This window comes from Tenrec ecaudatus, chromosome 9, assembly GCF_050624435.1.
Source record: "Tenrec ecaudatus isolate mTenEca1 chromosome 9, mTenEca1.hap1, whole genome shotgun sequence".
Lineage (NCBI taxonomy): Eukaryota > Metazoa > Chordata > Mammalia > Afrosoricida > Tenrecidae > Tenrec > Tenrec ecaudatus.
In genome coordinates, this window is record NC_134538.1 from 71,176,583 (window position 1) to 71,190,242 (window position 13,660).

A 13,660-nucleotide genomic window follows, 5' to 3' on the forward strand; every position below is an offset into this window, starting at 1 on the left:
GTCCAGGGATGTAAATACCCCTCCTACACAGATCACTGTCAAGTTGATTGTGGTGGAGGTCATTAGATTAAAATATGATCCCTATTCATTTGATCTCCCTTTGACCCATTTTAAAGTTGTTTCTGCTTTTAATGTTTTCTGCATTCTCTTCAAGGGAGGTTTTCTGTTTTATTTTGTCATTATTGTTCGAGTTTGTTTGTTTGCATGCATGTTTTTCTGTACGTGAAATCCAGGATAGGTAAATCTATAGAGATGGTCAGAGTTTCAGTCTCCGAAACCCACCGAGGCAGTTCTACCCTGCCCTCCAGAGTCCCGATGAATCAGAATCAACTTGATGTCCGTGAGTTTGAGTTTTTTTGAGGGGCTGTGCACAGGAGGTTGGGAGGAAATGGGGAGCTAACAACACTGAATTTGAGAAGAAAATATTGTGAAATTGATTGTTCTGGTGACTGCACAACTCTCCTTAATATGATAGGACAATGAATTTGTATGATATCTGAAGCATATGCCACTAAAACTGCTTGAAGGGGGAAAAGGCTGCAGAAAAATAGAATTGAAAGTTATTGGAATTTTTCCATGAACATTTGAAGCTCATCTGTTTTAACCGAGAAGAAGAGAAAAATTCAAGGCAGAAAAACATGTACTTTCTCAAAATTCTTCTCTTATTTATTTATTTTTCCAAACTGGATTTGGTAAGATCTCAGGATTTCCGAGGTGTAGGCTCAGAGGGCCAGCACTGAGGCTCCGCTCCCGGGGCCAGCACCCACCCCAGGTTAAGGACCCGCCAGGACTGCTGGCACCAGTGATCTCTTTGGGGACCAGAATGAATGGCTTTTCAATCAAGAGTGTGAGCAACTAGCTGCCATAGCAAGGAACTACCAAATGAAGCGCCATGCTTACCCCTAAAAGAATTTTTTTAATTTGAATATTTGAGTAGACAAGGCAGGCCCTGATTTTCCATTTCTGAAAGTGATTTTTGTGCTTGCTCTGGAAATCACCATTTGTCTACAGATATTGTAGAAGGTCAGTCTGCTACACAAGACCTCTTTAGAGTCTTGCAAAGCAAGGATGCTACTTTGAGGACTAAGGTGCACTTGACCCAAGCCACAGTGTTTTCAATTGCCTCATACCTTGAAGTAAAGTGGTTACATGATGGGCTGTGATCTGAAAGGTCAGCAGTTCCAAACTACCAGGTACTGAGGGAGAAAGATGGGGTTTTCTACTCCCATAAACAGCTAGAGTCTCAGAAACTCACAGGGGCCATTCTACCCTGTTCAATAGGGTCACGATGAGTCAGCCTCAACTTGATGGCAGTCAGTTTTTAAGTTTTCATATGCATGTGAAAGTTGAATATTGAGTCCAGAAAACCAAAGAAGAATCAATGGATTTGAATTTCAGTGCTAGAGAAGAATATTGAAAGTACCGTGAAATGCTAAAAGGACAAACCGATCTGTCTTGGAAGAAGAACGACCAGAGTGCTCCTTAGCGGCAAGGATGGCGAGATTTGGTATTATATACTTTGGACATGTTGTCAGGAGAGACCAGTCCCTGGAGAAGGACATCATGCTTGGTAAAGTGGAGGGGCAGCGAAACAGAGGAAGGTCCTCAAGGAGATAGACTGCAACAATGGGATCGAGCATCGGTTCTGTTGTGCAAAGGGTATTTATGGGCCGGAGCCAACTCCATTGCACCTGACAACAACAACACATTTACAAAAGTTAAATCATGGTATCTTCTCAAAAGGACAATGGTTCTTTATACGAGTCTCTTTTCTTTGTAAATTAATGTCAAGGACAACAGAAACTTCCAGCCTCTTTTCTTCATAGAGCTACATTGTTAATATGTTATTGCTTGACTTCAGCTTCCTGAGAGTGCTTGGAGAGTGAACAGTCTTTTGATTCAATTGATTGTAATTTGACATTTCTTTGGTCGATATTGAGTACTTTTACTTCCTTAGGTATGAAGCGCTGAGCTTACCAAGCCACTGATCCAAAAAATAAATTATCTCCTTGAGTCTCTAATTCTGCTATCTGGAGGACAGGATGAAGGTGGACGGAGGCAGGTGCTCAGCAGCCCCAGTATGTTATGTAACCAGCCCTGGCCTTTGCACATGGCTCAAATACTTCTTCCAGACTTGATCCCCATACATGTAACAAAGAAATACACTCACTCGTGCTCTCTGTAGTCCACTAGAAGATGGAAAATCAAAATGAAATCCGTCTGATGACAGGAAAGCCCAAAGCGTCCGTCAAGTCAACGGCACTGAAACGGAGTGCTTTGAGAATAGCGTACTCATCTTCTGAAAGAACCAAGATAGGAGAGCAGAATGCCATCCGTGTCAGGACAAGGTCACTCAGCCTGCCTCCTTGAGCATGTGGTGTCGAGCTCCAGGTGGACTCACGAACATCAGCTGCGCGATCTGAAAACCCATCAGCTGGAGGGTATCTGACCCTGCCTGTGTTCGGTGCCTCAGTCACAGGCAAGCTCTTACCTCCTCGCTTCTCCTGCTCTGACTCTCCCTTCTCTCCTTTCTTCTGGATCTGACCCCCACACCTTGCCCTCCCGATGTGCTTGGTGCAAGAAATGGAAAGTGGAGCAGAATAAAGTCCCTGCCCTGAAGAAAACCATTGCCAAATGGGAGAGAGAAATAAGATCGCAACTGTGGGTCTGATGGAACAGCACCAACATAGAGGTCACTCGAGGCTCCTAGAGGTGAGTGGTCCCTAGCTTTGCCTGGAGAAGTAGAGGAAGATTTATGGAGAAGGCATCATGTGAGCAGGAAGCCCTGCAGAAAGAAATCGCTACTTTCAAAAGCCTACAGGTGTGGTGGGTCAAGGTAGAGAAGCTCCAGAACATCTTTTCAGAACGGAGGAAGAGACGTGCCAAACCAAGCTCATGCCATCGAGTTGGTGCCGACTCACGGTGAGACCATCAGACAGGGAGAACTGCCCCTGTGGGTTCCTGAGACTGTAACTCTTTATGAGAGTAGAAAGCCCATCATTTCCCCACAGGTCAGCTGGTGGTTATAAAGGGCTGGTCTTGCAGTTAGCAACCCAATGGGAAACCACTAGGCCACCAGGGCTCCAAAGAGAAGTGCACTGTGGCCAAGCAAGAACCTTGAGGACCTGAGTCAAGATTTGAAACTGGGGTGGCGGGGGGGGGGGGGGGGGGAGGTAGCGTATAACCACATTAGGAAAGCTCTTACATTCTTCACAAACATCTAATCATTTATCTAGTTTGTCACTGACAGTCAGAATCACACTTATGAATCTGCAATCCTTGTTGGTAGGGAACCCCCCTCAGAAGCTGTCACAACAATTGCGATGGGCTGACTATTTGGAGCTTAAAGGTCAACAGATTCGTCTCTATGTTTCTTCTGACTGCAGCAAACATGTCTAAAGAACAAGAGGAAATCCATTTCAGTTTCTCATGATGGATTTTTTTATTTGATTACGCAAACCATACAAGCCTAAAAATGCCTCTTTATTGTTAAGAATGCAAGAAAAATTGCATGACTTAAAATCTAATTGATGCTTACTAACATTGCTATAGCTCTTAGAAGTCAATGTATGACCCTCGATTTTTTGTAACCCTGTCTGTAGTGCATCAAGCTCTCTGGCTGAGGGTACAATGGAATAAGCACACTCTCCTCAGTCTCTCCTGTGGAATGCTGCTTCAAACCCTAGATACATAGACAGAACAGCTACTTGGAAATGCTCAAAAGTAAAGAAAAGCAGTCAGACTGAAACAGAAAAGCAGAATTAGGAGTACAACCCAAACTGGCAGGTAGTTTGCCTTTTTTTTTTTTTTTTTTTTTGGTCTACCCTGATACTTTCGATCCAGGACTCAAGGAAGGCCCAAACCCAGAGGCAGGCAGTGGCCCAGAGAGTCCCAGGACTCACTCAGTGGGAAAGGGATGTGTTGGCCTAACAGTGGGAGCAGTGGGCCTTCCGGAGGATGCTTAAGCTCTGTGTAGGGAAAGGGGCATGGTATTGCTTTTCCAGGAGGAAGAACTATGATCTGAGGGACGGAGGAAAACTCCCATGGCTTTTCTTCGTGCCCGCCCTGTCCGCCCGCGCTCAGCTTCACACATGAACTCCTTTCTAGAAAGTCCGTGGCATGGGCAAACTACACTGTGTGCCTGCAGAACCAGAAAGTGAGACTCAGGAAACCAAGGACCCAGGAAGTGATGGAGAGTAAAGAGCTAAAGAAATCAGCCACTTAAAGTGGTTTGTGGACTCCTAGGCTCACCGCTGAGCACATGTACCTGGATTGAATTCTAAATAGGCTATCAAAGTCCTTGAGAACTGAACTTCATGATCTACCACTGCCCAGGTACAGAATGGCCTCTGGGTGGGGCATATGGGAAAGAAATCCAAATGACACTGAAAGGACTTTGAAAATGACACTGATGTTCAAATCACAAATCCACGGAAAGCAGAATCAAATTGCCACCTGGAACCAACTAGGTCCATTGCCTACTAAGACAGAAACAGCAACATTATCCATAGTATGTAAACAACACTTAGTCCTATAATACAATTGTGGTAGTTACATCGTCTGTTGTCAATTTGGAACTTAAGAGTAAAGGGGTGGAGTCTATCCTGCCAATCAGGTCACAGCTTGATGACCTCATTTGGAGGCACTAAGAAAATAAATAGCTCACTGGAGGTGGGACACATGCCCACTCCCTGGGAGACATTTCTGCAGACAAGGCACATGTTGCTACGCTAGAGCCCTGGAGCTGAAGGAGCCACAGAGAGAGCCCTGCCAGTGCTGAGATGCTACCACTACCACTGGATCCACAAGACTTCCCACCCACTGGCCTGAGATCTTACTGCATTTGGCATCATTGTATGTGTTTCGTGAGTTTGAAGAGGAATTTATAGATTGGTATCAGACATATGGGCTAATATCAGATTTATGGACTTAATCCAGACTGGCCTGGGATGTTTTTTAAATATTCAATTGCTCTTGTATATAAAGCTCTTTCTTATACACGGCTGAGTGTCTCTGGATTTGTTTCTCTAGTCCACCCAGACTGAAACAACAATATTTAAAAGGTCCAAAATTACTCAGTATACAAGGAACTGGGAAAATGTCAACTCACGTGGTGGTAGGGAGGTGGAGGTGGCGGTCAGAGTCAGCAGATGCCAATACCTGAATGACAGACATGAGAACTATCTGGCAGAAACCTAAAGCAGCGCTGTTATTAAAATGCTCCAGGAGGTAAGGACAAATGCTTTTGCATTCGCAGCAAGGAAATAGAATTGATAAGGATGAACAAAATGAAAATTGAAGGAAGAGCTATAGAAGTTACCCAAACCAAGAAACAGAGAGACATTTTAAAATAATACACAGGGGCGTGAGGACAGGTGAAACAGTGCCAAAATGGCCAGCATTTGTGCCCGAGTTCCCAATGGAAAGGAGAAAGAATACAGTGCTGAGAAAAATATTTGCAGAAATAATGGCCAAGAACTTCTCAAATTTTGTGAAAGAAAACAGTGAACCCCAACAGAAATCCATGCCCATCCTCTCAACTCTCAATCATCAAGCTGCTGAAGACTTCAAAGAAGAAGTTTGAGAGTATTCGGGGGGGTGGGGAGAGAATAGTATATTACTTTTAGGGGATTACAATTGTGATGGTTAGGGATTATTTCAACTAGACACTTTTGGGAAAGGGTAGGGGCAGAGCCCAAACTCTTATCTAGGTCACCTCCTTGGTATCATAATCCCTTTTGTATGAGAGAGAGAGAGAGACTAAGCAGAGCCGAATCCTCTCTGGCCCTTCGCCTTCTGCTGGATCTTGTGTCTTGTTCCTCCCAACTCCCATTGCCTCGCCTGCGGATCCGAGGAGCCATCGACAGACTACTAACAGTGGATTCATTCAGCTGACTTTGGATCTCTGCATCCACCAGCCTGTGCCCCCTACTGTCTCCACGTTGTCATCCTGCTTCCTGTTCATCAGCTTCCAGGAGTCAGGAGAAGCCTGACTTGAACCGGATTACACTTACCCTATTTCTACAACTGTGTAAGCCACTGATTGATATAAATTTCTTTTTATATACCACACACACAGGTGGCACAGATTTGGCTTCTCTCAGGAATCTAACCTACCACACAATTTAAATGCCAAAACAAATTCTCATCAGAAAACATTGTGGTCACAAGAAAGCAGAACAATAATTTTAAAGGGCTATGTCCCGTAAAAATATATTTCAGGAATAAAGGTTTTAAAAATGGACATGAGATATACAATCTGTAATTGGCCTGACCAGCTTCACACACATACTTCACTTGCAGGTGTCAGCTTGTGAACCTAGGTTCAGAGAAATGCTTCAGATTTTCATGGTTCCAGTAATTTCTTGGTTTACTTAAGTGGGGTTGTCTCATAAACGAAGCACATCATCATCCTTCCCACATACCTTCCTCTTATTAATAGGAATCCATCTATTTCAATATTATACTGAGCTTTGGATGAACATTTACACAGCAAGTTAGACTTCAATTTGACAAGTTCCATATAAATTGTAATATCCAGAGACTTGAATTACATTAAACACACACAGTGAGTCAACATTCCCTTTCATTGTGTTCTGTTCGTTCCCATTGCAGTACTCTCGTTTGCCTATCTAGTTTACTTTGGATACTTATCAGGACAGACCAGTCCTAGGCAAAGTAAACAGACAGTCAAAGGAGGAGGACCCTTGACAAGATAGATTGATTGACAAGGTGGATTGATTGACAAGGTGGATTGATCGCTGCAACTATGGGCTGAGGCATAACCATGGTGAGGACGGCCCAGGACTGGGTGGCTCGTTCTGTTGAGCATAGGGGTGGCTGTGAGTCGGAACTGATTCAACAGTGTCTGACAATTGTTTGCATTCGTTTTTTGTCTTGTTTTTAATAAACCAGTGACCTTTTGGCTTCATACTGATGATTTTTAAGAAGGGACCAATCTGAGAAATATGTCCTTTCTGTTGTGTTTCTGTACTGTTTCTGAGTGAGAACGATGAGGCTGTCTGTTCTGTAAAGACTTACAGTGTCAGAAGCCTTAAGGAGAAATTCTATTCCATTCTGTAGGGTTGCTCTGAGTTGGAATTAACTCAATGGCAATTGGCTTGGTTTGGTTGCTACAATTTCGCTAATAGGTGATCTCAGGGGGGTGGTTAGGTTCAAGCGTTAAAGAGTATCTCCGATTGAGAGCCTCAGGAGGTCCTCGCTTCTCTACTGTGCCAGTTTGTCTGGCTTTCTTAAAAAGTAAGAATTTGAGCTCTGCTCCAGGTTTCTGCACTGTCTGGGACCAGTTATGGTGGCCCTTGTCAGAATGGTCAGTGGTTGTCATTGAACACCACCTGGTTCTTCTGGTCTCAGAAAAGATGAGGTTGGCTCTTGAAGACTGGCTTCTTTTCTATACTTTTGGTGACCCTCTTAGATTTTGCTCCTGGTAAGTTGAGATCCATAGATGTGGCTTAGATGGCTTGCCACCTACAATATTTTAAGACCTCAAGCACTCCCCACTTCATGATTTCTATGAACCCATATTCCAATTGATTGTGTTGTGGCGTAAGTCTGTGCTCTTAAGTGTTGGAGGCGTTTGAGTATGTCTGAAGAGTTTCAGTATTTATGTCTTTAGTAAATGTAGTGCACCCGAGCTCACATATCTACATTTATAAGTATCTGGATCCCTGGTGGCATTATGGGTTAAGAGTTGGACTACTAACCACAAGGCCGGCAATTTACTAACCACCAGCCACTCTACAGGAGAAAAATTAGGTTTTCTACACCTATAAAATTGGAATGAATGACAAGGTCTTATCTTAAGACTTCAGGGAAAGAAACACCTTCTTTTGTTTACGGCTTCATACTCCTCCTTCGGGACTTCTTTGCATCCCTAACACCTTGTGTTTACCGTTTATTTAATAGCTACAAGCTGCATGAGAAAGGGGCCATCCGTGGCTTTTCTCTTTACTGATATTTCCCCAGCATCTATTACAAAACTTGTACATAGTAGAGACTCAATACCTGATGGCAAATTAATGCATGACTTAATTTGTGAAAATGTATCCCACTTCCAGTTAGTTTTAAAGTGCCATTTCTTTCCTTGAGACAGTTGAGACTGGGTGCTTATTCAAGGCTAAACTCTAAAAGTAAGAAACTCATTTAGAAGAAAATTAGTCTTCTCAGTTGATGTGAATGCACAGACTACTGAGGGCTGTGATCAGCACTGATGCAACAGTGGAAACATAAGCGGAAATCCTAGAGAAAAACAACGCTGGCATCGTGGGAAGATCTTCTCCACTTGCCCTGCACCTTATCAGGCGCTGGACAAGTTAAGACTCTGATGACTTTGTCCGATATGGACCCTCTTCCTCCCGTAACTAAGGACAGACAGGCTCTCCAAGGAACCACCTCAAAAGATACTTAAGGTCACACTGCTTCAAGATCAAACTATATCTTTTCCTCTGAACTATGATGGCGAGACCAGAGTACAGACCTCTTAAGGGTAGCGCTGGTTCGTGAAACGTTTGCCTTGTTCTGCCACATCCAACATCCCAGAGCTGGCTTGCTTTCTTGCTTCCATCTCCCAGTTCCAGCGGCTTCAATAATGATTTTCTGTAACGTAGAAGCAGCAGGATCAGCCGCTGGGCCGAGGCCTGCATATGGGATGAGGAAGACAGGTTTGCCAGCACAGAGACTGGCGTGGCTGGCAAAGGAGATCAGAGAAAAAGGCAAAGGAAAAACAAAGAGAGAGTGAATGACAATTACAGGGATGAATTACGTAATCTCATAAACCGGAGATTTTCTAAAGGCAATGTTGAGAGAACGGGATGATAATATTCTGACCACCCTCTGGGAAAGAGAAACGGACATCGGGGTAGAGTAGGGCAGGCAATTTCTCCCTCCTTGGGTGACCCTTGGTGATTTGTCTGTTTGTTGTTGTTTTAGATCAACCACAAGTGGCTGCCATTGGCCCGTCATCCTTGCCCAGTGGGCAGTGAAAGAATCCAGGTGGGATGGGATGGGCTAGGGGGCTGCCAGTGTGGCATGCCATGACAGGTTTTTATTTTCATTTCCTTTAAGCTCTGTGGGCACCCCACACCTCAAATTGCCTGCTGCACTCCAGATAATGAGAAAAATTATTGGTCTAACCTGGTCCTTTAATTTCCCCGCACCCCCACCCCCTACTCATACCTTGAGCTTTCATTTCTCATTAAGAGAAAAATCAGAGAGTGAGAATTAAACACCTCTTGCTTTCTTATCTTACTGTAAATAGGGAGTTGAGGCTGGATGAGTGAAGGGCCAGCTGCAGGAGCCCACTGACAACATGCACCAACTGGAATCCCTCTCGTCCTTCCTTATGGTGACTGGGGGCAGTCTCTCATCCACAAATACTTTGAACAATCTCCATGTTTTTGCCTCATTGATGTAAATGCAAGCAGGCAGCTTCCACAAATAAAGATAAGAGATCTCACATCAAATTGGATTTTTCTCCTTTCAAGCATTAGGAAAAGATTTACACTGATCGTTTCAAAACAGTTTCCCAGCTCTCAGTTCTGGGGCTACCCCCCAGAGTCTCTATTTCTCATAGATAGAAAGCATGCCCAACTTACCTGCCAATGACTCGATGCTAAGAAAACAAAAATCCCCTCAAATGGACCAATCGACAACATCAGGGTGACCAGAGAAATGACGGGGCGGAAGGGGTCAAGGATTTCCTTTGACTTGCATCGGAAATCAAGTCTCATGGAAGCAGCTCTCGAGAAAGAAATTAAACGGACATATTGCCTCGGGTACGTCTGCTGTGAAAGACCCCCTGAGAGTTTTAAACAGCAATGCTGGAAACTCACAACCTGGTGGTCCCTTGGATTAGTGTCTTGCTTCAACAGTGTTTGGATGGACAGACCCGGGGACTCGCCTTCCTCCAGCCTTCCACCACTCTCCAATTTCCTTTGCAGCTGTAGCCACTAGGACCATCTTCTTGGGCTTCTGCTCTAAGTGGGACCAGCAACTGTGTGTGTGTGTGTGTGTGTGTGTGTGTGTGTGTATGGTGACCTGCAAACTTAGAGCAATCGGAGCTCTCAGTGTGGTGGAGGGGTGACCTGCAAACTTAGACCAATCCGGAGCTCTCAGATCCATCAGCGAACTGTGTGTGTGTGTGTGTGTGTGTGTGTGTGTGTGTGTGTGTGTGTGTGTGTGTGTGTGTGTGTGTGTGTGGTGACCTGCAAACTTAGACCAATCTGGAGCTCTCATATCCATCAGAATTATTCCGCCAAAGCTGAGGCCAGCATCGGCTGTCTAGTCAACCCGCATCTGTAGGCCCCTTACACCTGTCCCTCTCTGGGCTTCTCTGTTGACTGCAACAAGGTGGCCTTGGATGGCATGAGACATTTCTGTGAGAAGCGCAAGGGCCTGAGCATCTCTGGAAGCTGCAGATCTAGCACGGCGGCCGCGCCCTCTTCCAGGATGGGCAGAAGCCACCCCAAGGTGAGTGGGACTGAACCCTGGATGCCACGGAAGCAGCCCTGGCCCTGGAGACGACCCACAACCAGGTCCTCACTGACCTGCAGGCCATGGGGCCCACCCACGCAGACCCCCCTCCCTGTGACTTTCTGGAGAACCATTTCCTGCACAAAAAGTTGAAACGCCTGGAGAAGACAGGTGACCACCTGACCGACCTCCTTGGGCTGGCCAACCCCCAGGCTGGCAGGGCGAGTACCTCTCCAAGCCCTGTTTCCCCATCGGCCTCAGCCCCTCTGCCTGAACCTGCCCCATCACCCAGCGCCACTGCCCCAGCCCCTCTCCGGAGCCGTGGGCCGACTGAAAACAATAAAGCTTCCTTTTGCAGCAAAAGAATAAACATTTAAAATAGCAACACTGGCACTTTGAGGACAATGGTGCGCCTGCTCCACGTGATGTTTGCAGTCGCCTCATATGTGAAGGCTGAACAATAAATGAGGAATGCAGGAGAAAATTTGACGGGTTTGCGTTATGGCATTAACAATGAATCTTGAAAGTACCATGAACTGCCTGCAGACAGACAAATCTGCCTTGCAGGAAGTACAGACGGAATGCTCCCGGCGAGCAGGAACAGTGAGGCTTTGTCTCACGTATTTATCAAAGGGGCCGGTGACTGCAAAAGGACACCACACTGGTAAAGTAGAGGGTCAGGAAAAAGGAGGACTCTCAGTCAGGTGGACTGACACTGTGGCTGCCCCAATGGACTTGAACTCCCATTGTGAGGATGGCACAGGTCCGAGCAGTGTTTTGTTAAGTTGTACATACATCACATCACTGCCATCAGAAGAGGTCGCTGAAATCGGAACTCGGCGGTACCTAACAACATATGTCAGGCACCTGTAGGTGCTTCACAACGTTAACAAATGCGCTTCTGCACACATGGGGAACCAGTGGACACGATGAATGGGTGTGTGCCTTATGAAATGGCCTGACCTTGAACATGGAAGGACCTTCATTTGTAGGGTTTTGTGCATTTTTAATACTGTGGTAGCTCACTCTAAGAAAGCAACCTTCATCTACTGTGTTGGTCAGGATAGACAAGAGAAACAAATCCAGGGACACTCAAATGTGTGTAAAAGAGAGCTTTACATCAAAGGGTAATCGTATATTGAGAAAACATCCCGGCCCAGTCCAGATCAAGTCCGTAAATTGGATACCAGTCCATATGTCCTATCTAGTCTATAAGTTCCTCTTCAGACTCATGCAGCACATGCAATGATGCTGAATGCAGGAAGATCACAGGCCAGTGGTGGAAAGTCTTGTGGGTCCAGTGGCAGGGGAAGCGTCTCAGTACTCGCATGGATCTCCACGTGGCTCCTTCAGCTCCAGGCCTCTGGCTCCTCAATGTAGCTCCATCTGGCTTGTTCCACTCTGGCTGGCCAGTGTAGCTCCATCAGTGCATGTCCTGCCTCCAGAGAAGAAGACAGGAGTTCCCAGAATCCTAGGAGAATCCTAGGAGAAGGCCTTGCCCACACAGAGGCCTCATTGGCAATGACCTGATTGACAGGCTAGATTCCACCTCTTGACTCAAGTTGACAGGAAATGAGGTAACTGCCACAATCTACTAAGCAAATTGTTACCATGAAGGTGATGGTCTGGGCAGCTTTTAATTGTCCAATTGTGCTTCTGTCATGACTTCTGCCCATCAGCGTCACATGTTGATACTGTTCAATTGAACTCACTAACATTAATTTTTTTCTTAATTTTAATTATCCAGGTGCATCTTCCCAGAACCTGGAGAAATTTATAGAAAGGTAAGGGTTTAGAAGACAGGTATGAGCAGTTTTCGTTAGGATTTCTGTATTTAAAAACAAACATGTATGCTCTCTACTGTTATTCTATCTTTTTACTGGGCACTTAATACCCTTTTTGTCACTGTGCAAACATAGGGGTGTCACCTGTTGGGCCAATGAGCCTAGGAAGTGGTGTAATTTGCATGTGCCCTTAAAAAGAGATCATAAAAAGCATACAAAGTAGATAAAACTTACATCTGACAGAATAACAAAGCAAACAACAAATAGAAAACAGAACAAGTCAAAGTTCTGTTTTATGAGTAAGAAAACAATTCTGTGCTCACTTTGGGCTGAAAATTCAGAAGAGAGCCCCTGGGAGGGTGAGGTGGAACTTTTGCCTTTTCAAAGTGTTGATGACCCACGACTATCAGTACGTCCTACGTATTTGGGCTCAAGAAACCTAAGCAATTCCAATGTCAAATGCTGTGGAAGATGCTGAGACGATGACAGGGCGTCTCTTCCCCGGGGCTTCAATCCACTCTTTAATTCTATGCACCTAATGGGAGGCCATTTAAAGATTATTGGGAAGAAGGGGAAATGGTGATTGATTTCCACTGGTAATAATCAAAATACCATTTACAATGAGGAGGGTGACAGTTATGTGAGCAGCCTGCGGTGGTGCTTACAAAGCTAGCTTCCATGATTCTGACATTTGCATTTCACCTTTGGCTTCACAGTTTGTCTAGGAACCAACTGTTGGACCAGCCAGCCATTGTGATATATGCCATGATTGGGAATGACGTCTGCAATGAGTGAGTTCTGGAAAAAAATGTTTTTAATCTTTGTCTCTGGGTTTTCCCAGCCTTCCCTACACCAGTCCACACCAAGTCCACTTCACGGTAGTAGCTTTCTATCTGTCTTGGGAGCAAGTCTTAGCAACATGTGACATCTATTAAGGTGACCAGATTTTAACATTGGTAAAGCGGGACATCAGTGGGACACCATTGATAAAACTCATATCCTGGCGAAATAGCCACAGGGCAGCCGAACACCGCATACCCTAGCTTGTCGTGCATTTGTTCCAAAAATTGGGACTTTTTAAAAATGCTTCGGGATGCAGGAAAAATTGTTAAAAATTGGGACTGTCCCACCAAAAGCGGGATGTCTGGTCACCTTAGTCTACAAACAAGTGAATGTTCTTGATACTACCTAACCCATCAAGTCACAAGTTTGATATCACAACACACAAGTGTGACATGATCAGTTATGTGATGTATCACAAAGAAATAGGTTACTATTAACCAAGAATTCAAGACTGAGAATCAAGATTATTTTTTTAAGAAGACAAATAATGGTTACCCCTAAGGAACTCCCCCCTCACTCATATTCAGATATGCTTCCTTTGT

At 44.9% G+C, this 13,660-nt stretch overlaps 1 protein-coding gene across 1 annotated transcript in view; it reads left to right on the top strand.

Annotated features, from left to right (window-relative positions):
* The window catches only part of AOAH (acyloxyacyl hydrolase), a 248,111-nt gene that overhangs the window by 198,070 nt on the left and 36,381 nt on the right, over positions 1 to 13,660 (top strand). Inside the window, exons 14-15 of the mRNA XM_075557546.1 lie at positions 12,239 to 12,275; positions 12,992 to 13,066. Of these exons, the coding sequence (XP_075413661.1) occupies positions 12,239 to 12,275; positions 12,992 to 13,066 (112 nt within the window). The remainder of the gene's footprint in view (positions 1 to 12,238; positions 12,276 to 12,991; positions 13,067 to 13,660) is intronic.